We start from the raw sequence: 24,304 nt of genomic DNA on the forward strand, positions 1-24,304 counted from the left end.
GACATGCATGAACTTGCAGGTCACGCATTATATCTCACTTCAATGCCCATAGCTCCCAAAACACTTCAGAAATGAGGTTGGTGTCCTTATGCCTAGTCAAAGACTGGGAATTTGAGGTACCAAGCAAGGAAGTGAGTTGCCCAGTGGTGATGCTGTGGCTAGAACCCAGATCTCCAGAGTACACCCAGACATTACGAGGAGGAAGGAGCAGACAGGCCCTGCAAGCTCTGCAGGAAACAGTGTCCCTCCAACCCAGGTTATTAGAATTCTGTAGAGTTTATTTCTGCTTGAACTCTGCTTACAGTGAAACTTTCCTGCACTGAGAGTTTTCTACCTGGCTTGTAGGTGCAAACTCAGCCGGGGTGTGTTAATTCCTAACATCAGCAACAATGGCATAGGCAAAAGGGATTTCTTGATGCTTTAGCTTGTATATTTTTATTTTAAAATTATAATGGGCTTTTCCAAAGCCATGGACAGAGACATCCAGAGGGAAAGGAGGGTTGGAATCAGAAGGCACATTTCTCAAGGACTTACTGCAGTAAGCAAAGCAGAGTGGAAAACAGTCCCCAGTCAACATAATAGAAAGGAAAGGCAATCTGAGATCAGTCCAGTTGCCCCGGCCTTTTAGGGTCATGGAAATAAAAAGCCAATCTAGGGAGGAGATAAAACTGCAGTGGGGGAGAATGGGGCAAAAAATAAAGAAAAGGGATGCAGTTAGGTCAGGAACCAAAGGGGCCACTGTTGAGAGAGGCTACAAGTAAAGGGCAACAGAGGATGTTCCAGGGAGACAGCACTGTATCACTGAGTCAGGGAGGTGGCTAGGTGTGTTTTTCCCCTGAGAGTCAGGCTGTGAAAGCAAATCAGCTGAACTCCTCCTACCTTCATGCACACAATAAACTCTAGGCTTTGGAGCCAGATACCAGCAAGGAGGAGGGGGTGTTGCCCAGAAATGTCTGCCTTGGCTGAGGGAGCCAACAATGGACTAAGGGGAAGGAGTAGGGCCAGTCATCCAAGAGGGCTTGGGTTTTCTATGCTAGATACTACAGGAGAGGGTAAGAGCACTGAGGAGGGGATAGATGCTTTGTTGTGGTATGGGGTGGCAGGGAAATGATGCCAAGAAGGCTGAAAGGTTTCAGAACGTGAGAGGTAGATGCAGAAGGGACTCCTTCTCCTGTATGCCATTCTTTGTTTGGACTGCATCGGAAAAGATATGGTCCTCTTAGCCTGGCAGCCATTCTCATCCTGAAGTGTGCACTAACCTGCCAATGTCATAGAACAGAGATGTGCCGGTATAAACCTTCCTCTCCCTTACTAGGTTAACTGCAAAACAGCTATCGTCTTCTTCCAGTACTCAGTGCTGGCCAACTTCTACTGGCTCCTGGTGGAAGGGATGTACCTGCAAACCTTACTGCTGCTCACCTTCACCTCTGACAAGAGGTATTTCTGGTGGTACATCCTGATTGGCTGGGGTGAGCAAAGTGAATACTCGGGAAATGCAGTAACCTAACACACCAAGCCTGTCCCTGAGGGAGGGCCCACACTGCAAAGGTTCTCAGTGTCCTACCAGAGCGACCTGCTAGTCAAATTTTACTCAAATGTTAACAACTAGAGGTCAAAGCTATTCCTCTCCACTGCCTTGCTGACCCAAATATAACTCCAGCTTTAGACAGGTAAGTTGTAGGCCTATGTGAATAGGGAAGTATTCGATTTGGATTCGGTCAATTTGGAGGACAGTGATTCAATTTGGTGATTTGAATCACTGTCCCCATTTGATTCGACCGAATTGGAACCGGAGATTCGGCACTGATTCAGTGCTGATTTGGATCAGCTGGGGAGAGGCAGGTACAGCCAGGTGGCTGTAGGTTCTCCCACGGCTTCTCTGGCTGTGCCTGCCTCTGCCTGGGCAGGGAGAGCCACAGGAGAAGCCTCCCTGCCTGCCCTGCCTGTCCAACCCCAGCCTCCCGGCGCTTAAAAAAAAAAATGCATTCACTGGCTCTGGCAGGGGCTTTGGGGCCACAGAGCAGAGCCCTCCGTGCAGTCCCTGTTCCTTGATCACCCCCAATGGGTGCCCCGCCAGCCCCAGCATCCCAGCAATTAAAAAAAAAAAAGAAAAAACCCCCACACTCACTGGTTCTGACAGCAGCAATTGGGGCCTCTGAGGGCTTGTGACAGAGTCCTCCTGTGCAGTGGGGGGCAGCGGGGATTGCCCACCCCCACTTGGCACCCATGCAGCAGCTGCCTCATGGCACAAGTGCAGCACGGCTCGGCAGGGTACTGCGTGCTGCTTGGGAGCTGGGGCTGCTGGGGCTGAGCAGTGCCACGCTCCAGGTGACTGCTGGAGCCGCTCCAGCTCCCATGTGGTGCATGGCACCCTCCCATGCTGCGCTGCATCCATGCCATGGGGCAGCTGCCAGGTGGTAGGTGGCAATCTCTGCTGCTCCCCACTGCCCTGTGCTGCACAGGGGGGTCTGTCATGAGCCCCCAGAGCCCATGATCTCTGCTACCAGAGCCAGTGAGTGCAGGGCCTTTTTTTTTTTTTAAATTGCCAGGACGCTGGGAGTGGCAGGACAACCATCGGGGTGGGGCTGGGCAGGGAGGAGGGGGGCTGATTGGAGAACAGGGGCTGCATGGGAGGGGGAGGGAGGGGAGCTCTGCCACATGTTCTCAGAGGTCCACTTCCAGGCCTTCTGCTGAGCACGCTGGGGAGCTCCCTGTGCTTCTGTGGGACACTCCGTGCAGCACAGCACTCACAAGCCCCTGCTACCTAGAGTTATTTAGAAAAAACATTTAAAGCTGTGTCTATGTCTGAATCTCCGAATCTCCCCAAATTGATTCAGGTGTTCTGATTTTATTCAGAGAGATTAAAGGGTCTTCTGATTCTATTTGGATTCGGAGTTTCAGCCACCAAATCAGGCTGAATCTCCATCAAATCGAATCAGGGACTGAAGCTTTGCACAGCCCTACAGTAAAACATCTCATGTAAACACACCCTCTGTGTCTTACCCTATCTGTACAGGGTGCTATGAGGGTTAACACTGATTCTACTGTACCAGGGACAAGATAAGTACCTGTGCCAGAATGAATGTTCTCTCATTGAAATCAGGTAAGGTTAAAATACAGTCCTGGACCCATGGAACAAAAACAAGATTGGGACAGCACCTAGGATACATGGAACTGATGTTGACTGAGACCGTGGTTCAATAGTTTTTCTCTGTAGGGGCTGTCCTTTTTGGAAAGAGACAATCTGCCTTTAGGTTCATTACTGTTTCCATGGGGCAGGCAAGTCCAGCCCCGCTGCTTAAAACTAGTGGGAAAATGAAGAAAAAAAAAAGAAGCTATTATTATAAATATGTTTGAAATGTCAAGGTGTTTTTTCCTGTCTGTGGGAGAGGGACAAAATGGATACAATTGCTGTTTTTCATTTTTGCATTAACCTTTTTATCCAAATTATTACTGAAAGGGTTATTGAAATAGATTATTTTCTCACTAATGGGTTTTTGGCAAATGAAAATTTTCCTTGATGACTTCAAAAAATGTTGTCAAAGAAGCCACAAGAAATGTTGCAAAAAATGGAACACGTCATTAATGTTGACAGCCTGCCCCCAGATAATTGGTAGAAAGTCAGTGTTTCATGAAAAAGCATTTTGTTGTAAAAATTTCAGCTAGGTTTGCTCCTGATCCAGCCTGAGGAGGGGAAGAGGAGCCTTCAGAGGGAATGCTGTGCATCAAGTATCTATGTTTAGGACAGCCTGGGCATAGGGCATTTTGTACACCAAGTGCTTATGCATTGCACATCCTCACAGTGGGGATGGGACAGATAAACATGCTTTACACTTGTCTAGTATCATCCATGAGAAGATCATAACATGCTTCACAAATGGTAGTCAGAATAGATAAAAGGGCGAATATAGGAATAAATGGATAGATGGATGAATGGGGTTCTGTGGGGATAGACAGAGAAGTAGGTAGGTAGATACCATGTTCTTCACCCTGGGCGTATCCCCATTTTATAAGATTGGGAGGTAGAGAAGGACCCACCCTGAGAGATACAAGCCAGATCTATGGGCCGGATGCAGCCTGCCAGGCCATTCTATCCGGCCCATGGGGCTCCTAAAAAATTTAGAAAATTAATATATATCTGCCCCTGGCTGCCTGTCATGCAGCCCTCGATGGCTTGCTGAAACTCAGTAAGCGGCCCTCCACCTGAAATAATTGCCCGCCCCTGCCCTAGCATTAGCTTCCTGAGGCTGTGATACCAATGCCAACAACTAGTAGCCATGAGACTGGAGTGCCCAAATCTGTGGGGATGGAGGTGGGTCTCCTCCCCAGGGCAATGAGTGGCTAGGGCAGGGGGCCTAATAGCTCTCTGCTCACTCATTAGAAACTGCCAATTTCCTGTGGGAGAGTAACTGGGCTCTTTCCCTTAAAGGTGTCCCTCTGCTCACAGTGAGTGTGTGGATCGCTACCCGGCTGCAGTATGACAACAATGGGTAAGTGTCTCCCCTTTATGGCTAGTCTGAACCAGGGAAGTCCCAAGTGAACACAAGTTCTTGGGGATTCAGGTAGTCCAGGATGAGCATCACAAAACTCCTGAGGACAGAGACCTATGTCAACACCCCTCTGGCCCCAGTGCTTGGGGGTCACAACCAAAGGCTGTAACTTGGCAAAGAAAAGCCTCTTGTCATGAGGGCACACTTGCTGAAATGCACTGGGCCAGATTCCCATTCAGACAAGGGTCACAAGAAGGGGTGAAACGTGCAAGTGAATGTAAGTGCCTGAGCAGTGTAAACAGGTCGCTGGGATCTGGAGAATCCAGCTGTGCATCTCTCCTGGCTGCAAAACAGGGATGACACTGGTTTGCATTGCTAGAAAGCTGGGTGGAGGAGGTATGATTTACTATTTTCTTGATAATTTGAGAATAGGGGATGCTTGAGAAGGGCTAAGGAGTGCTGATAATGCCCAGGGCCTTTCCCTGTGGACTGAGCTGCCTTCCTCTATGAGAGCCTCTGGTTCCATGAGGGAAAACTAGCAGTGTGACTTCCAGAGTGATAGATATGTGCCCATCAGGCCCATTGCCCAATCCGCCTGCCAATCTAGGCCACATTCAGTCACCAGTCCACAGAAATTCTGCCCAGAAACATGTTCTTCCCCGATTGTTCAGGCCTTTCCTTCCCCCCTGCTCTACAATTTAGAGAGCACCCATCACACATTTCATTTCCTTGTACCTTCAATCTCCCTTCTGCCTGGGACTGGATTACCAGGGACCTTTTCAAGTGTCACCAACCCCAACCTTGAAACATGGAGTCTCGCGCTGTTTAAAAAAAATCTATAAGATTGTCCCCAAATCATGACATTTTGTTTAAAGGAAATATAATACTTGGCAGTTTTTGGTCTCTACTGTGACTTTTAAGCCCTCTGCACTCCTAGACCCATTTTGCATATGGATGCCAGCTCTCATAAAATGGTCAGGAGAGAGACAACTTTGGTTCACTTCTGCTGGAGAATTCAATCTCTCATTATTGAAGGTAACTAAGATTGGGATCCCATTGGATTAGGCACTGTGTGCACATGCACACTCATGTGCACACTCATATGTTTCCACGCACACACAAACACAAACGTGTTCCCTGAGAGCTTATAGTCTTGTGCAAAGCACGGTGAGGTGTTTGCAGCCTGTGAGCTGGGATGGAAAATCCACCAAGCTCAGCTCATACAGGTACCATGAAACAGCCATCAGATGGGAACCACTGTTAATTCCTTCTGTGCTTGGCTGGATTCAGACAGGACCCTGACAAGGCTCAGTAGCAATGCTGGAGGGACCCAGTCCCATATGAAAACTAACATTGCCATTCTGCTCTGTGACTGGGTGAAGGTAGAGTGGTTCGTGACAGCTCCCCATGTGAGTGGGGACCCACATCTGGATGAACCCATACAAGTTGGCAACACTGCTGTGGTGACTCCTGCTCTCTCCTAGGTGCTGGGATGATTATGCCAGTCTGTACTGGTGGGTGATCAAGGGACCCATTCTCTTTGCCATATTTGTGAGTATGCTGTACTGTATTTTATTTTGTAGCAGCATGGGTGGCACAGCAAGTAGAGTGAGGACAGCAGGACAGAGACCCACTCTGAGTCCTGCAGTTCATCAGAGGAGGCTGGGTTTGAAGGGCTCTGACCCTGGCAGGGGACATAGGGGAGGCTACTGTGTGGGATGGTGCATGACATTGGTTTGTCAGAAGTTGAGACATGTTTTTCTTTCCCTTCTGAAGGTGAACTTCCTCATATTCCTGAATGTGATCAGAATGCTAGTGCAGAAGATTCGGTCCCCCGACATTGGCAAGAACTACAAGCAGCAGTATATGTGAGTAAAGGGTCAATTCCTCCTGCCCTAGTGCTGTGGTCTCCTTTTGTGCAGGCTGGTTAAACCCATCTTGACTAAGTCAGGTTCATGTCTTAGGGGCCTGAGGAAGTGTCATTACTTCCCATGCTGAAGACAAGAGCTGGTTGTGCTTTTGTGCTGTGAATTCATTGAAACCGGAACTCTTCCGCATCTCTGATGACTGCCCTAAGTACCAACCCATTGGCTAGTCTGAAGCCTCTCAATACATCTGGTTTTGTAGAGAAATTCCATGCTAGACTCCAGAAACCTTCATAGGTTTTGGTGGTGCTGTGCCTGGGAAGGTTTCTGGAGTCTAGCATGGAATTTCTCTACAAAACCAGATGTATTGAGAGGCTTCAGACTAGCCAATGGGTTGGTACTTAGGGCAGTCATCAGAGATGTGGAAGACACATCTGGCGGGAATATTTGAACGCTCGTGGCGCACGGGTCAAGTCCCGGAGGACTGGAAAAGGGCCAATGTGGTTCCCATTTTCAAGAAGGGGAGGAAGGAGGACCCGGGCAACTATAGGCCAGTTAGTCTCACCTCCATCCTTGGCAAAGTCTTTGAAAAAATTATCAAGGCTCACATTTGTGAGAGCCCGGCAGGGCAAGTTATGCTGAGGGGAAACCAGCATGGGTTTGTGGCAGGCAGATCGTGCCTGACCAATCTAGTCTCTTTTTATGACCAGGTTACAAAACGCCTCGACGCAGGAGGAGGAGTGGATGTCGTATACTTGGACTTCAGGAAGGCCTTTGATACGGTATCCCACCCCATACTGGTGAACAAGTTAAGGGGCTGTGACTTGGATGACTGCACAGTCCGGTGGGTGGAGAATTGGCTGGAGGGTCGCACCCAGAGAGTCGTGGTGGATGGGTCGGTTTCGACCTGGAGGGGTGTGGGCAGTGGGGTCCCGCAGGGCTCGGTCCTTGGACCGATACTCTTTAATGTCTTCATCAGTGACTTGGATGAGGGAGTGAAATGTACTCTGTCCAAGTTTGCAGATGACACTAAGCTATGGGGCGAAGTGGACATGCCGGAGGGCAGGGAGCAGCTGCAAGCAGACCTGGACAGGTTAGACAAGTGGGCAGAAAACAACAGAATGCAGTTCAACAAGGAGAAATGCAAAGTGCTGCATCTAGGGAGGAAAAATGTCCAGCATACCTACAGCCTAGGAAATGACCTGCTGGGTGGCACAGAAGTGGAAAGGGATCTTGGAGTCCTAATGGACTCCAAGATGAACATGCGTCGGCAGCGTGACGAAACCATCAGAAAAGCCAATGGCACTTTATCGTGCATCAGCAGATGCATGACAAATAGGTCCAAGGAGGTGATACTTCCCCTCTATCGGGCGCTGGTCAGACCGCAGCTGGAGTACATTCTGGGCGCCGCACTTCACGAAGGATGCGGATAATCTGGAGAGGGTCCAGAGAAGGGCCACTCGTATGGTTAAGGGCCTGCAGGCCAAGCCCTACGAGGAGAGACTAGAGAAACTGGACCTTTTCAGCCTCCGCAAGAGAAGGTTGAGAGGCGACCTGGTGGCTGCCTATAAGTTCATCAGGGGGGCACAGAAGGGAATTGGTGAGTATTGATTCACCAAGGCCCCCCCGGGGGTTACAAGAAATAATGGCCACAAGCTAGAAGAGAGCAGATTTAGATTGGATATTAGGAGGAACTTCTTCACAGTTCGAGTGGCCAAGGTCTGGAACGGGCTCCCAAGGGAGGTGGTGCTCTCCCCTACCCTGGGGGTCTTCAAGCGAAGGCTAGATGTGTATCTAGCTGGGGTAATGTAGGCCCAGCACTCTTTCCTGCTTATGCAGGGGGTCGGACTCGATGATCTATTGAGGTCCCTTCCGACCCTAGCATCTATGAATCTATGAATCTATGACACAGGTTCCAGGCTCTGCTCTGAATCAAGAAGAGCAAAGGGCTTGAACCTTGGTTTTTCAAGCACATGTAAATAATGTTCTGAGCACAGAGCTATAGAATCCATCTCTGTCACCAATGACAAGCTAATTATTAATGGGAAGTGGAACATCTCTGTGGAGGTATTTTCATCGTTAGGGTTACTGCCGGCACCCCGCGTCGGGGCCGCTTACCCGACTCCAAGAAAGAACTCGCCTGTGGTTGGACTCATTGCACACGCTCAGCTCGCCTGCAACGACTTTGATGATAATCCTGAATGGTTCAGATGGTCCAGCGCGTGACATTCCAGAAGTGAGGCTCCTTCATTTCTCGTGGGTCCTGCGTTGCTGAGGGCTCCGCCTCCCCTACACCCTCACCCAATCCACCGGGGTCATGACCTTCTATGTGGTCAGGCCATGTGTCAAGGTATCTCTCAAATTAGTCCATAAAAGAAACGCAAAAGGGTCAACGCAAAAAGGTACGGCCAGGGATTCCTCAGAGCTTGAGGACCGCTTCAACCTTCCGTGGACATCCTACTCTCTTTCCCTGTATGCCGCAGGGTGAGACCCCTTCCCCAACTCTCAAGGAGTTCTTCGGCCCTCCCTAGGGCTCCCCGAGACCTCTCGGTCCCCCACTATTAGAGCAGCGATTTCACAGCCTGTGACTGCTCTTATACTACAGTCTATACGGTAGCTGGGCCCGCCGGGTTCCAGCTGCTCCCGGCGGTATTACACAGTCCGCAGCCTCGCTGGGCTGGTTCCCCGGGCTCACAAACCCCGCTGGGGCTTACCCTTCCGCCAGAAGGTCCAGCTGCAGTTCAGGCCGGCGCACATCCGCACAAGCATGCTTCCGTCGTTGCCTGCTTCTCTGCTGGCCGCTTCCGGTTCCGCCCCCCGCTCTGCCAGATACTGGCGTCTCTTTTATGCTGGCGTTCACCGTCCTGGCTCCTCCCGCCTCCGTGTACCTGAAAGAGGTGGGTCCGTGCCCAGCGTTCTGGGCGTGAGTGCGAGGGATTATTGTGGTTGTGCCGGGGCGGGGAGCCTCGGAGCCCGCCGGCTCCTTCTCTCCCTCACAATCTCCACCAGGAGAGCGGGAGAGGAAGTTTGGGTCTGCCACCCACTAGCTAGAGATCTTGTTTGGGACGTAGGAGACCAGGTTCAAGTCCCTGCCCAGAATCAGGCAGAACACTGACATGAAAATTAGTCTGTTTTCCAGGTGAGTGCTGTAACCACAAGACTATCAGCCAGCTTGGCATGTGTTCTCTTTTACAGAATATTTCAAATCTGGTTTTTGTTGAAATGTGGAATGAAAAGAAAGGTTGAAACCTCAACATGCTTGTAGCAGGAGACTTGGTGCTCTTGCTGCTTTAAGGGATGCATCCTGCAGATATGGCAGGGGGGCAGTTAGGAGCCACATGACCAAAAGGGGATGAGTCAGCAGAATCTGAGCCCAGGGCTTGAGCTGAGCAGGCAGTCTATCCCTGAGAGCTGTGGAGGGAATTGCTTATGAGCAGCAAGGCTGCAATAAGGCACCTGGTTAATATCTGAGCTGGGGTAAGCAAGACCGGCGGTTTAGGGACTGAGAGTGTAGGGTCAATGGAGGGCTCAACTGGCATGGGAGCAGGACCAGGGCCCAAGGGATAGGAGCCAAGACCAAAAAGCAGGGCCTCAGCCAGGGTTGGGGACCCATAGCCCGTGAGAGGTAAGTACCAGGGTTGGGGACCTATAGCCTCCTCAGCTCTTAACTGGCTTAGGAAGCAGGGCCAGAGCCCAAGCAGAGAGGTCAAATGCCAAGGAGGACCACAACCGGGGACTGACAGGGGCGGGGACCCACAGCCCAGAGGAGGGTACAGAAAGGGCCAGGGACCCAGTGCCTCTGAGAGGTGGAAACAGGGTTAGGGACCCAGGGCTGGAAGTAACCAAGATGGGCAAAGTGCCCAGGCATGGGTGGAAGGAGGCAGAGGTCTGAGCCCAGGAAGGATAGAGGAGAATGCAGGCCTGAACTAGGGAGGCTTGTATGTAGTGAGAAGTGGAGATGAGGAGGCCATGTAATTATCCCTTAAAGTGATGAATAAGGGTACCTTTACTCATGAGCATGAGATCTAGCTTGGGGAGTCCTTGGGCAGCCTCCCTTTTCAAAAAGGGAGTGGCAGGTGAGTTGGCAAAGAGATGGCCCCAAAGAGAGCAGAGGTGACAAGGGCTAAGGGGGCTCCAGAGGCTTTGTGGCCACCCCTGGGGAGGACCCTGTTACAATGTCCCACAGATTGGACTGGCATGGCCAGCTCTCCACAGTCAAGCCTGATCCCATAGGCTAGTATGTCCCTAGGACAGTGGCTTTTTGTCATGCTTGTGTATGATCCAGGCATCCCAAAGCTTGCAGAAGAGTTGAGCTTGTGCAGTCTCTTCTCCTATGAAATGCAAACTGTATCACCAGTGCCTCAGCTTGGGTAAATCATTATTGATTGCAGTGGAGCTGTATTAAACTATACCTCAGGCCCAGTCATTTCGACCAAAACATAAAATACTCTGTAGTCATGACTCAAGAATGTGCTATCCTAACACTAGGGTTTTATGCCAGGGCTAGGGCTGATTAACTCAGAGAATCAAGAGCTACAGCCTATCATCCTCTCCCACCAATAAATCGCCAGTGCTAAGGGGATCATGGGCACAGCAGAGACTTTAGAGTAAGGGCTAAATGCACTTCCCAAAGTGCCATCTTAAGGATGGTTAAAGTCACTGCACATCAGGAGTTCCAAGATGAATGCTCCCACAGTGGCCCTTGCCCAGGTCCAGGGCACAGCTTGTATATTTTATGAGATACTGTACTTCCAACAGGAGTAGATGTGTGTGTGACACAGGCTTAATGCTATTGCTGGGATTTTAACTCTTGCGTTTCCTGACTTCCATGATTTTAATTGTTCAACAATTTTAGTTGTTGTGCTAATGTTTTTGGATTTGATTTTTTTTAAGTAAATATAAACACAAAGATAAAGGATTCTCGTACTGTTGGGCCTGTGGAGCTTACAGACCCTAATTTATTTACCAACCTCAAACCCACCAGCACATACTTAGTTACGCGCACTCAAGTGAGTATCACACAAAGAAAAAGGCTCTTTGGTTCTTCTAGAGGGCTTGACCCTGCCTTCTCTGTTCATTTGAGGTGTCCCACTGAGTTCAACAGAATATTCCTGCAAAATAGGACACCTCACATGAATAATGGTTGAGAGCCCTACATGGCACTTGTAATCATAACAATATTCTCTCCAGCGCACATTCAATATGCAGTTTTCCAGCCATCGCCAGCTGTAATGTTGTTAAATCAAACCCAATTGATTCTGTGTCTAGCAAAGGTACTTTTGAGTCCTCCCTAAGGGCTGTGTCCATAGCGAGCGTCACGCTCTAATCGCCTTTGCTGCAGCTGTGTCAATAAGATATAGGTAGAATTTTTTTTTAAAATGGGAATAAAACTTTTTCACCTTCTCTGTCATCTGCCACTGTCTCCTTAAAACTTTGCTTCAGGGAAAGCACAAGACCCTCTAGAAATGGGATCAAACCTATCAAGAATATGCAACACCCCCAGGTCCTTTATTTCTGTCACTATCACCCTCTCTTCCGCCTTTGATGTCTCTGACTCACCAAAGCCCTGGTTCAGCGAGGTACAGAGGCCCAGAGGAGTTTCATCCACAGATTTTAAGGTCAGAAGGGAACATTATGGCCTCATTCACCCTCGTGCATGGTAGGGGCCAGAGAACCTCACCCAGGCTTATCTCACCTGGGTGATCCCTGTATCCAGCCCATTGAGCTGTCCTCTGTCCTTTGGTAAGAGACATCTATCTGATCCTGATTCAAAGACCCCAAGTGACAGAAAATCCACCTCCTGGCCAAGGAAAGTTTCAGTATCCCTTATCCTTGGTGTTAAAAATGTGGACCTTCTTCTAGTCTGAATTTGTCCAACTTCCACTTCTCACTACTGGATCTTGGTCTGCTTTTTCCCACTACTTTAAAGAACCCAGTTCTCAGTGAAAACTTTGCTCCATGCTGAGTGATAGACCATGACTATGCCACTTTTTTCCTCTCTTCTGGTAAATTAGGCAGACAGAATTCTGCTTGTCTCTCCCTGGGGGGCAGGTTCCTCAGCCCTAGAATCATTCATTTCCCATTTGTTGACATCCCAGTGAATGGTTGTCAATGGGATGACTCCTGTGTGTAAAATCAGGCAGGGGCTTCTGTACCTTGCTGAATCAGAGCCCTGGTCAGACATTAGTATCAGGCCTTCATTCATGATGGCTGGCAGAACCAGGCAGTGAGATATTACACCCTTTCAGGGCCCATTGGGCCCATCTGTTAGGGACTGTGTGCCTTTTGGAAGCTGTACACAGAGAATGGTAATAAGGGATAACTGGGTCCCATTCTAGGGTGGTGGGTGTTGCTATCTGGAGTCTTGGGCCACTTTTGCAGCTGCAGGGGAAGTGGCCAGGAAGTGATGCTTGTGTTGCAGCAGATGGAGCACTGCTTCCATCATCTACATGTCAAAAGGACAGCGGTAGTATTTTGTTTCTGTGCTTTCCTAGCAGCTTGGACAGGTCCCCCAGTATGCATGGGGAGGGGTTGCATTTTCCTCCTGTAACTGTACATATAGTGCTGAGTGTATAGTCAGCCCCTGATTACTGCTTTGCTTCTTCCTAGGCGACTCACAAAATCCACACTGCTTCTCATCCCCCTCTTCGGGGTTCACTACGTGGTGTTTGCCCTGTTCCCTGAACACATTGGCGTTGAAGCAAGACTCTACTTTGAACTGGTCCTTGGCTCCTATCAGGTATCTGGACAAGGACAGCAGGAGGGACATTGTAGGGCAGTTGCAGAAGCCACCATAGGAACCTTGTGCCCAGCATCCTTCTCCTCATGCCATGGACCTACTGTCCCCTTTTGTACCCCACAAGGCCCTTCCTGTGAGCAAGGGGGAGGGGATGCAATGCTGGCTAATGCGCCACAGAGTCTTTTTATTTTAAAAATTATAACAAATACAACATTTCAAAAAACCCAGCAATTTAAGGAGATATCTGAGTGCCATGAACATAATGGCATACCACTGTATCACTACAGGTAGAACTGGCAGTGGATTGTGACTAACCTCCAGCAATATTCTGTAGATAAGTGGTGGGCAATTATTTGGGCCGGAGGGCCGTTTGGCGAGTTTGGTTGAGCTGTCATGGGCTGGGTCAGCACTGCCCCTGCCCCCCACCCTCCCCCAGCCCTGCCCTGCAACAGCTTACCAAAACTCCCTAAGTGGCCCTCTGGCCCAAATAATTGCCCGCCCCTAGGCAGAGAGAACAAAGGTTAGGGCAACCTAAATTTTGTTCCCCTCATTCTCCCTGCACCCCCTCCTCCACCCTGAGTCCCCAGCACATGGTTGGGTTGGGCAGGAGTCACTCCAGCTTCACCCATGTGGCCCAAGCGGTGCGCAGGAATACAGTGCAGCATTGGCCCAGCTGCATGCTGGGAACTCTGGGTCTGGCACACAGGAACACAGTGCGGCACCGGTGCCTGCAACCCTAGCCTGGCAGAGCCCAGATAAAGAGGGCCAGGAGCCACAGGTTTCCTTGCACTTCCTTCCCTGTTAGCTAGGACAACCTTACCTGAGCTTCAAGTCACTGGGCACAAGGTCTGAGTGACAGGCAGGCAGCTTCACTGGCAGAAGCCTGGTAAGAAAGAGGCATGGGACTTTTCCAATTGCAGAATCAGGAAGCAAGAGGACCCAGCAGTGCCCGTTCCAGATCTGATGGCCATGCCAGGGTTTGGGCCCACCTGACCATAGGGGCCATGTGGACTTTATCAGTTGTTAGCAACTGTCCCAAGAAGAAGAAGGGGCTGAAGATACAGGAGTTAAAACTCAGCCTCCCAGTAGAGATACACAGAAGCTGATAAGGGTGGGAAGCAAGGTGCTCTCTGGAATCTTTTTGAGATTAGATCCAAAAGAGCATTTGATTAGGCACCTATGTCTGAGTGATTCACCCATGGCAAACCCAAGTCCTTGCTCAGCCACCTGGGAGGCTGTAGCACCTAAGTTTTAATGAGGAGAGGTACTTGGTGCTTAATATCCTGCCCATGCCCAAAGGTGCTGCCCTCTGAGCAGAGCTGACCACCTCAGCACCTATCTCATGCCAAAGGCCACTTGAGGTTCACACCCTGCATATCCCTGCACCCAAATCCCCCGAGGCCTGTTTCAGTAGCTGAACCTGGAATATGTCAAATGCAAGCTGACAGCAATGAGTCCAGCCCTAAGCCCAGCAGCCATGGCCATCCTCATTAAAACTTAGAGCTGGAGGAGGTGCTAGATAACTGTCTAGCAGTTAAAGCATTTGCATATAAAATAGGAGACCTGAGCTTTAGGTCCTTTGCTGCCAGAGGGCATTCAAACACTTATCTCCCACTTGCCTGGTTAGTACCCTGGGCCATCTGAAGTGGGCTACTAGTCAGAAGAGGATGCAAGGCCATAGGCTCAAAGGAAGAATGAGTAAGCATGACTCCATCACCCAGTAATGAGGGCTTTCCTGTGGAACAAGGAAGCCTGAGTTCTGGTCCCTGCTCCTAATGCTCTGTATGCATTTTCTCCAATGACATGTCAGTCTAGTGCACCAACAGTCCCTGGAGCAGGGACTAGTCCCCAAGGCTTCCTTTCTTTCAGGGGAGTTTCCTTATCACTAAGCTGTGCCACAACCACCAAAACCCAGAGATTTTATGGATCTCAGCCCAGAGGCACTGAGATCGAGGGCCTGGCTTCTTTTCCACCCTTCTGGCCAGCAGTGTGGAATACAACAGGAAGAACTGTTTTCCAACGCAGCCATCTTGGGAACCACAGGAGAACAGTGCCCCAAGACATCTGCAGGACCTAGAATTGCTTTCATCCGTCAGTGATGGCTGTGCCAGATGGCCCTTCTTGTTAAATAAACAGCTAAAGGCAAAATATCAATGGTTTCTTGCAGGCCACACCCCAGCTCCCCTCTCTGCCACTGCTTAATGGGCATAATTTGTATACAAGATCTAAGGAAGGAGCCCAGAGGTTGATTTCCAAACTCCTTTGCTTTCCAGAGCCAGAGCTGAGCCAGGTGGGTTACAGGGAAGAGTCCCACCTCCCTTCCTGGAAGCACCCTAATCTAAGGCTGTCAAAGAGTATGAAGTCCAGCCACATCTTATCTATGTTAAATTTCTTCCCTTCTGTTCATATTTCAGGGGTTCTTGGTCGCTCTGCTGTACTGCTTCCTGAACGGAGAGGTGAGTGACACCTACTACACTACTGTGTGCGTACGTTTGCACACATGCTCACACATATACATATACACACACATCTACTACCAGATTGACCCACAAGCACACACCTGGTCATATACAGCCATATGCAAACAGACCTACATAAACATATCCATGTGCACACACAAGCACTTGCATTCATTCATGTGTGCAAATCCTCATATACCTTTGTGCCCATACAAACATGCCCATAATCAAACACACATGTCCAGTGTACCCAGTTCTCCTCAGACTCAGCAGAGCTGGAGTCAATTCAAATCAAACTCCCAGTGCAGTAGCCAACACAGGGACTGTGCCATTATAACTTGGAGTTCATCCTGTGCTCCCAGATGACTGGTTGGTGCAGACCCCTGCTTGCCTGGGTGATTACAGAAATTCCCAGTCCCGGCATGCATCCCAACCGAGTTTATTTAGTTTACCAAAGCACCTCTAAAAGGATAATAAACAAGGCCCTTCCAAACTGTGGCAGTAATATGTATCCCTGAGACCCCCTCCTTCTCTGCCTGATGCTTGTTATAAAGTTCAGCAAATCCTGAACCTCCCTGTGGCCCTAGTCCTGGTTCTGATCTCCATTTCCCATGGGTGCACAAGAGGCCCAGTGTGGGGAGAAGGCCTATAAGCTCTTTTCAATACAGATCTCTCATGATTTCCTGGTATGATGTTGCAGGTCCAGGCTGAGATCAAGAGGAACTGGGGCAAGTGGCAGTCATCCATGGAGAGCAATGTCTTCAACCTGGTAACCCAGGATTTTACAGCATGAGGAGGAAATGGGCTTGGACCTAAGGACTACTTAGCTACTCCTCGTCCTGGCACAGCAGCCCCAATGGAACCAGTGCAGCATGTTATGTTCCAGTTTGCCACTTGGCTTCACTTTCCTTGGCCAAACGGACAGAGACGGGCACTAAAGGAAAAGACCTTCTAGATCCCAGCTAACCTGTCCCCTGGGGCTGGGACCTTACAGTCCAGGTCTCTAGGGCTTTGTTCATGCTTTGGATCATAGGAAAGTAGGGCTGGAAGGGACCTAATCCAGCTGGAAGGGAGGCCATCCAGCCCAGTGTCCTGCTCAGGTCAGGTCTATTCCTTGCAACTGTCTGAGCATCTGTATTAAACCCCAAGGAACAGGTTGTCCTTGGTTCCCCTCGAGGGGAATGATTTCAAAACTGGAGAATTTGCTACTGGGAAAAGTCTTTAGGTGCTCCTTCTACGTTCTCAATGTTATTGTATTCCTCTTAATCGTCCTGCTGTGAACCTGCTTAAAAAACCTCCTCTGCCTCTGCTGTGGACCCCTGTCCTCTGTCTGTAGGCTTCTCTCAAGGCTCTCAGCCAATATGTAGCTACTCCTGACACATCCAAGCCTCCTGTCTCCTTAGCAGTCTGGTTGCCCTTGTAAATACATGCCATTTTTCTCCATCTTTTTAATCCTGCATAGGACTGACCGGTAAGTGTGAATTCCATGTCATGAAAAATGCTGAGGTTTCAACACTTGGTTGAATGAAAACTGGACCTTGCAACACATTTTTAACAAAAGAGAGACAATCCCATCCCAAAAGAGATGATAGCCAGGTGGTCTCCTAGAAGGAGGGAGACCCAGAATCCAGTCAGTATTAGGGTAGTTATTTCCTGTACCTGTGCTCTAACCCCCAGCTATTTCTGGGCAGCTATGACCAGAAGAAATTTCTTCCCAGACCTGAGAAACCTTCCTGAAGAAAATTGTATCAACAAATCAGCATTTCCCCATAGAAAAAGATGTATCATTGAAAATTTTCCGATCAGCTCTTGGCCCTGAGCTACAGCATGGCTGTGTCCTGATTGGAGCTGAATGCTGCATTGCCAACATGGTCTGCCCTTAGCAGGAAGTGGTGTCAATAGCATGGGCTGCCCTGGGCCTAACTATTCTAATGTATTACTTGTACTACCATTGTGAGCCCTAGGAGCCCTAGTCACAGGGTAGGATTCCCCTTGTGCAAATGCAGCATTGCTGGCAGGGCCTGCCTGATGCTGAACAGACTGCTGACACAGCCTGTCTGGAGTCAGAGAGGGAGAGAAGATTACATGCCTGTTGCACAATGTGCTACTTGGCTGGACGGTTCATGTTTTGCTGCCATTGTGAGTTTGGTTTCTGCAGTCCTATTTCAGCCCTATCACCTGCTAGATATTTTCTTCCCCTTTAGATTCTTGTTGCTTGGTGGGGTTGGCCCATTCCCATACAATATCCCTTTTGTTTCTTTCTGGGCTTCCTGTTCCTCCTGCTCACCTCACTGATGCTCACTGCTGCTGATCAGGAAGCATCTTCCCTCCACCCAGACCCTGAAGAAGTGGCTGAACACAAAACATTTCCCTGCCTTGATATTTGGTTGTTTTGCTCATGCTTGATGTTTTTTTTGTTTGGAGTCCTTTAAGCCATTTCCTGGTTTCTGAGCTGGAATTCATACACACAGCAATTTAAATTTTGAAACTGGCATTCAACTGATGCCCAGGAAAAAGCCAACCTATTAAATAGGTACTTTGTGTCAGTCTTTCATCAGTCCCATGGGACGCCCATGCCTGCTATGGGACAGGGAGATCCGGGTGATGGGGATCCCCTACCCTCCATAAATGCTGACCTCGTGAAGGAACACCTTGAGAAGCTGGATACCTTCAAGTCAGCCGGCTCTGACAATCTGCACCCCAGGGTACTCAAGGAGCTGGCGAGCGTCATAGCCCAGCCCCTGGCACAGATCTTTGAAAACTCCTGGCGCTCTGGTGTAGTGCCCGAAGACTGGAAGAAGGCCAATGTGGTGCCGATCTTCAAGAGAGGGAGGAGAGTGGATCCGGCTAACTACAGGCCCATTAGCCTGACTTCTATCCTGGGGAAGATCTTAGAAAAGTTTATTAAGGAGGCCATCCTTGATGGACTGGCCCAGGCTAACATCCTAAGGGATAGCCAGCACAGGTTTGTTGCGGGTAGGTCTTGTTTGACCAATCTCATTTCCTTCTATGACCAGGTGACCTATCACCTGGACAAGGGAGAAGAGATTGATGTCATATATCTTGACTTCAAAAAAGCTTTTGATCTGGTATCCCATGATCACCTCTTGGCCAAACTGGCCAGTTGTGGCCTTGGCTCCACCACGATCCGCTGGCTGGGAAACTGGCTCCGTGGTCGGACCCAAAGGGTTGTAATTGATGGCAGTCACTCATCGTGGTGCCCTGTGACCAGTGGGGTCCCTCAAGGCTCTGTCCTGGGACCCATCCTGTTCAACATCTTCATTAATGATGTGGACATTGGAGTCAGGAGTGGACTGGCCAAGTTCGCCGATGGCACCAAACTTTGGGGCAAAGCATCCATGCCAGAAGACAGGCTGGTGATCCAGGCTGACCTGGACAAGCTCAGCAAATGGGCAGACGAGAACCTGATGGTGTTTAACACTGAAAAATGCAAGGTTCTCCACCTTGGGAGGAAAAACCTGCAGCACCCTTATAGGCTCGGCAGTGCTACGTTGGCTAGCACTACAGAAGAAAGAGACTTGGGGGTGATCATTGACCACAAGATGAACATGAGCCTGCAATGCGATGCTGCGTCTAGTAAAGCGACCAAAACGCTGGCTTGCATCCATAGATGCTTCTCGAGCAAATCCCGGGACGTCTTTCTCCCCTTGTACTCGGCCTTGATGAGGCCGCAGCTGGAGTACTGCGTCCAGTTTTGGGCTCCACAATTCAAAAAGGATGTGGAGAAGCTTGAGAGAGTCCAGAGGAGAGCCACGCGCATGATCAGAGGTCAGGAAAACAGATCTTACGATGACAGGCTGAGAGCCATGGGACTCTTTAGCCTGGAAAAGCGCAGGCTCAGGGGGGATCTGATGGCCACCTATAAGTTTATCAGGGGTGACCACCAGGATCTGGGGGAACGTCTGTTCACCAGAGCGCCCCAAGGGATGACGAGGTCGAACGGTCACAAACTCCTGCAAGACCGTTTCAGGCTGGACATAAGGAAGAATTTCTTTACTGTCCGAGCCCCCAAGGTCTGGAACAGTCTGCCAGCGGAGGTGGTTCAAGCACCTACATCGAACACCTTCAAGAGTAAATTGGATGCTTATCTTGCTGGGATCCTATGACCCCAGCTGACTTCCTGCCCTTTGGGCAGGGGGCTGGACTCGATGATCTCCCGAGGTCCCTTCCAGCCCTAATGTCTATGAAATTTATGAAATTCATTTTGGGTAGCGCTTGCTGTTGTGCTAGGCCCAGTACAGGGCTGAGGCTGTCATTGTGGAAGTACCACTTTCCAGTCTCTGAAATGGTGCCTTCTCCTCAGGTCCCAGGCTCTCGGTGTAGGGTAGATTTCACATGTTAGAGCAGTGAAGCTCTGACTGAGGCTCAGGAGTCACATAAATGCTCCTCAGTATATTGCTTGTGGCCCTTTGCAGAAAATGTCATCAGAGCTAATTGTTTTCTTTACTGTGTGGACTGCATTGTATAAAGAACGTCCATAGACCATCTACCAGTATCACAATGATGGAAATTTGCTAAACATCTGTCCATGGTGTCCTGCATTATTTCTTTCCCATTGGACTTGTGTGTTTGCTACAGTTCATTAGGGATGCAGATGCAGTGGTGAATCTTTAGTGAGTGTTGACTGCTTATATGGTGCCTGAGCCAGTCAAGATTGGATGCTGTGGCTGTGGAGTGTAAGATTTTGTGAGACACAGGGGCAGCTTCTCAGGGCAGTATAGCAGAGCCCAGGGACTAAGCTCTTCTGAAAATCTGGTTTTACGACAGGTGTGTACTGAAATCCATAGTCTGTCTCCTATCAACAGTACCTGCACTTAAAAAGCCCAAATTGACTCTGCCCAAGAACACTTCTCCTTTGTAAAACCATGCTATGGATTGCTCCTGGGTCCTTAAGCCCTTAGGATTGCTCATCCCTCAGTTTTGTGGAATTTTTCTCTATTGCTTATTTAGTAAATTGTTTAATAACCTGGGCCACATGGACGGTTGGCCACCTCAGGACCTAAGCTGCTGGTCTAAAAGGTTCCATCCTCATAATCTGCAAAAACAGCAACAAACCCCAACTTTTGGTGGACACATTTTTGAAGTGGCCACTATTTTGACTTGCTCCATTTTGTGGATGCCAAGTTTGTGGTAATAGCCATTTTGCATCCCAGCGGTCCCTGACTTCCTGGTTATAAAGTCCTTTTCTCCCACAGTTTTTTGCTGTCTCCCACCCACAGTGCTAAGCTAAGTATCATTATACAATGCTGATGGCTGCACTGAGATTCACAGTCCTGCCAAGGACTATTATCTGCCATGCTCTCTTACCTCCTCAGAAGGTGAATGAATAAAGACTGTACCTACTACTGAGCCCTGCAGCCTGAGTGTGACTCTTCGAAGGACAGGGCAAAGTGGTCCCTGCCAGCTTATGTATCTATAATTTACTCTATAATATATGGAAGCCTCTGCAGCTGGCAGTGTTCATGCCACAATCTCGATGGCAGCTCTCCCTTTCCATTTCATTGCAGCTTTGTTTGTCTGATTTCTCCTGTTTTTCCCCATCAGACCCAGTGACATGGGCATGCAGGGGTTTCTGAATGCTGGGGATTTCCTTGAGTTCACCAGTCACTCATTCATCTGAGATCAGAGGTATTTGCCAGCAAGATCTTCCTCTGAAATGAGTGTACCCTCTCTGGGGTTGATATACTGTGCAAGCTCCCATGCAATGAATAGGTGTAGTATACGTAGTGTGTAGTTGGCTATGTGTATGCCATACAGTGGAAGCCAGCTCAAAGCCCTTCCAGGCACCTGAAGTACCTACAGTATCCGGATCTTAGGGCAAATTCAGCCTTCTGTTTGTCCATCCAGGTTGGCTCAATGGATGGGACAGCACCCTAGGGTCAGAAGAGTTAAGTTCAGGTCCCTGTAGTGCTAAAGACTTCCTCTTTGCCTCAGTTTCCCTGTATGGAAGGCAGAGATGATAGCTCCTCCCTGCCTTCCTAGGCCTGAGTGAGGATAATCATGAAACAAGTTTTCAGAGTCTGTGGTAACAGAAGCCTTGTAAATACTTAATGTAACCCTGTCTTAACATCTCTATGCTGGTTAGCGGTGAGAAAAAAAATCACTGGCCCCAGCCACCACAGCTACATCAGTGCACTGCCACCTGTAAGATGCACCTTACCAGAAAACAGGCCCTTTTGTTAGCATAGATGTTCAGGGAGGTGGTTTAACTACATGAAGGAATTCTTCTTGCTGCCGTGAGCATGGTCTCCACCCACAGGATGGACTGGGCTAGCTGGCTATGCTGGAAAGTCTTTGTAATGTAGGCAAGCTGACCCAATGGTAGTGCCAGGTCTGGAAGCCCCTGGCTGTTGAAGGTCTGCATTATGTGATGGAAATACAGCTGTGCATTTACACAGAGAAGGGCATGTCCAGTATGATCTCTGCCTTACAAATCTCTGTTTCTGTTTACTTTGAGGGTCTTTCCATACCTTTCACTTGAGGTGAATCCTACTGCTGTGGCTGTGGAGGCTCCCTTTGCAGAGGTGCAGTGAATTAAGGGTGGAGCCCAGGATAATGGGCTGTGCACCCCAAAGGGGAGGGAAGGGGTCCTTGTGCAGCATCAAATGGGCTGGGTTGGCTAAAAATGGCCTGTGGGCCAGATCCATCCTGCCAAAGATTTTTGTCTAGCCCGTGGTGGGTCCCACAGGCTGCCCCTGCCCACCTACCAGCAGCAGCATGAGGCACAACTCCACGTTGCCTCCCACACTGCTGCTGGACAGGCAGAGGGAGCCTCACCATGATGGCACAGCCAGTACAGGGCTCCTATGGGGGAGGGCAGCAAGGTGGAGAGCCCCAAGCATGCAGCAGGCAGCCCACATCTGTGCCCACCCCACACACAAATCTGAGGGGGTCATATGTTCCCCCATGCTCTCTTGGGAGTGCACACTGGCAGGGAACCATGACCCCACCCTCTGGACAAGCCTCCCATGGCTCTGTCCCACTCCCATCCCTGGCTGGGAAACTCTAGCCCCTGCCCCACTCCCTCCCTCACCATGGAGGCCTCATTCTGCCTCCCTCCCCTCCCCCCGCAACCTCTCTGCCATAGACTTACCTGCAGGGAGCTGCTCTCTATGCTGCCTGGTTGTATTCCCAGTCATGTGCATATGTGCAGGCACGCACATGCACATGGCACCCCCTGCGTCTCACTCCCGGCAGCCCCAAGCAGCCTGCAAGGGGAAATCCACTGTTCCCAAACCTGGGTTCCTGTACAACACTGCAAATCTGAGACAAATGCTGTCCAAGAGTCATGCAGCCCAGGACCGGGACTTGATGTTCCCATTTCAGGACTGTCCCACCCAATTAGGATGGGTGGTCACCCTATGGGGCAGTGACAGCATGGGGCCAAGTGCCTGCAAGACCCCGCAACAGGCACCAGCTCCATGTGCATAGGCAGATTGTGGGTCTGCCCTGGGCCCCAGCCCTACACTGCCACTGCCACTGCCCCAAAATCATGCCCACCCAGCCTGCTTCAAGATGCAGCTCCCTGCCCACCTACAGTCCCATCCCATCCACCTGGCCACATGCCCTGCCTGCTTGGGTCCCAGCCAGTCTCCACAAAGACCCTGGGGTCAGGGCCCAGGACAGAGCCATGATCCACTCTCTGCATGTCCCTGTCCACAGCCCCATCCTAGCTGCCCATCTGAGCAGAGCCACTTAGGGAGTTTTGGTGAGCTGTTGTGGGGCAGGTACGTGGCCCTTGACCGCTCACCAAAACTCTAAGTGGCCTTCCTGCCCAACTGGCTCTCTGGTTCCCATAGACTCCAGGTGTCCTGGAAAGGCATTACTCCACAAATCCTCCCAGGTAGGTACCACGCAGGGAACACAGGAGCCTTCTCCAACCATAGAACTGAAGTGGCATCTGCAGACAGACAGCTCAGGCTCTTTCCAGGCCACAGAGAGGATGCTCTTTTCTATTGGCACTCAAAGCTCCTGATCACTTGGCACCATTAAAGACCCCTCTGAAGTGAGGATATAATGCCTATGTCCTGTGTGCCAGCTTTAATGATTCTCTCTTCCAATCCACCTAACCTGTCAGGTGCGGTGGCTTTAATATCTCCTGCCCTCATCAGGTGTTAGGATGGGGTGAGTTGGACTGCTGCATGTAGCAGTGGAGTCTAAAAATGCTTTGGGATTCTTCAGGATAAAAGACCTAAAATATAGGCAGGCCTGGCTCTTCACTTTCCTCAGGTCCCTGTGCGGGGCAAGTATCAGACCTTAGGAAACCACTCACATCCTCATCTGCCTGTCTACCTGGCAAAAAGCATCAACTTCTTGCCTTTTATCTTAGACTTTTTCAATGATACTGGGCTGCAGCTCTTGAGCCTCAGATGGCTCATCCACTTATCACCAGCATCCCTCTGTCTCTCTCTTATTGCATGCACTTCATATGTCTCTCCTGCAATTGTGGTAATTTAATCTATTGTAACAGTGCCCCTACCCCATTACTGAGAGGGGGGAGCAAATTCCCGGGGGCTGCCAGCTAGACAACCCCACGTGCAGACTAAGGGATAGGAAGGCTTGAGCAAAGGCAATAATAGCAGGAACCAGGGGCTTACACAGACAGCCCTGCAGGTCCAGCAGCAAGAGGTACCCCAAAGCTGCCTGTAATAAGCCAAATTGGGTATCACCTGCAACTGCTTTGGGAAACAGGTGATCACCAAGGTGTGAGGCCAGGGAACCATATAAACC

The 24,304-nt window shown here is 49.9% G+C and overlaps 1 protein-coding gene across 1 annotated transcript in view; it reads left to right on the plus strand.

The window, feature by feature from the left end:
- LOC149866820 (vasoactive intestinal polypeptide receptor 1-like) overlaps positions 1-18,442 on the plus strand; it is a 52,288-nt gene extending 33,846 nt beyond the window's left edge. Inside the window, exons 7-13 of the mRNA XM_090044265.1 lie at positions 1,316-1,469; positions 4,430-4,490; positions 5,975-6,041; positions 6,267-6,358; positions 12,965-13,094; positions 15,509-15,550; positions 16,254-18,442. Coding sequence (XP_089900391.1) covers positions 1,316-1,469; positions 4,430-4,490; positions 5,975-6,041; positions 6,267-6,358; positions 12,965-13,094; positions 15,509-15,550; positions 16,254-16,346 — 639 coding nt within the window. The 3' untranslated portion in view covers positions 16,347-18,442. The remainder of the gene's footprint in view (positions 1-1,315; positions 1,470-4,429; positions 4,491-5,974; positions 6,042-6,266; positions 6,359-12,964; positions 13,095-15,508; positions 15,551-16,253) is intronic.
- The last annotated feature ends 5,862 nt before the right edge of the window (positions 18,443-24,304 follow it).

The sequence above is a fragment of the Crocodylus siamensis genome, chromosome 4 (assembly GCF_052110815.1).
Source record: "Crocodylus siamensis isolate JL-2025a chromosome 4, ASM5211081v1, whole genome shotgun sequence".
NCBI classification, from domain to species: Eukaryota; Metazoa; Chordata; order Crocodylia; family Crocodylidae; genus Crocodylus; species Crocodylus siamensis.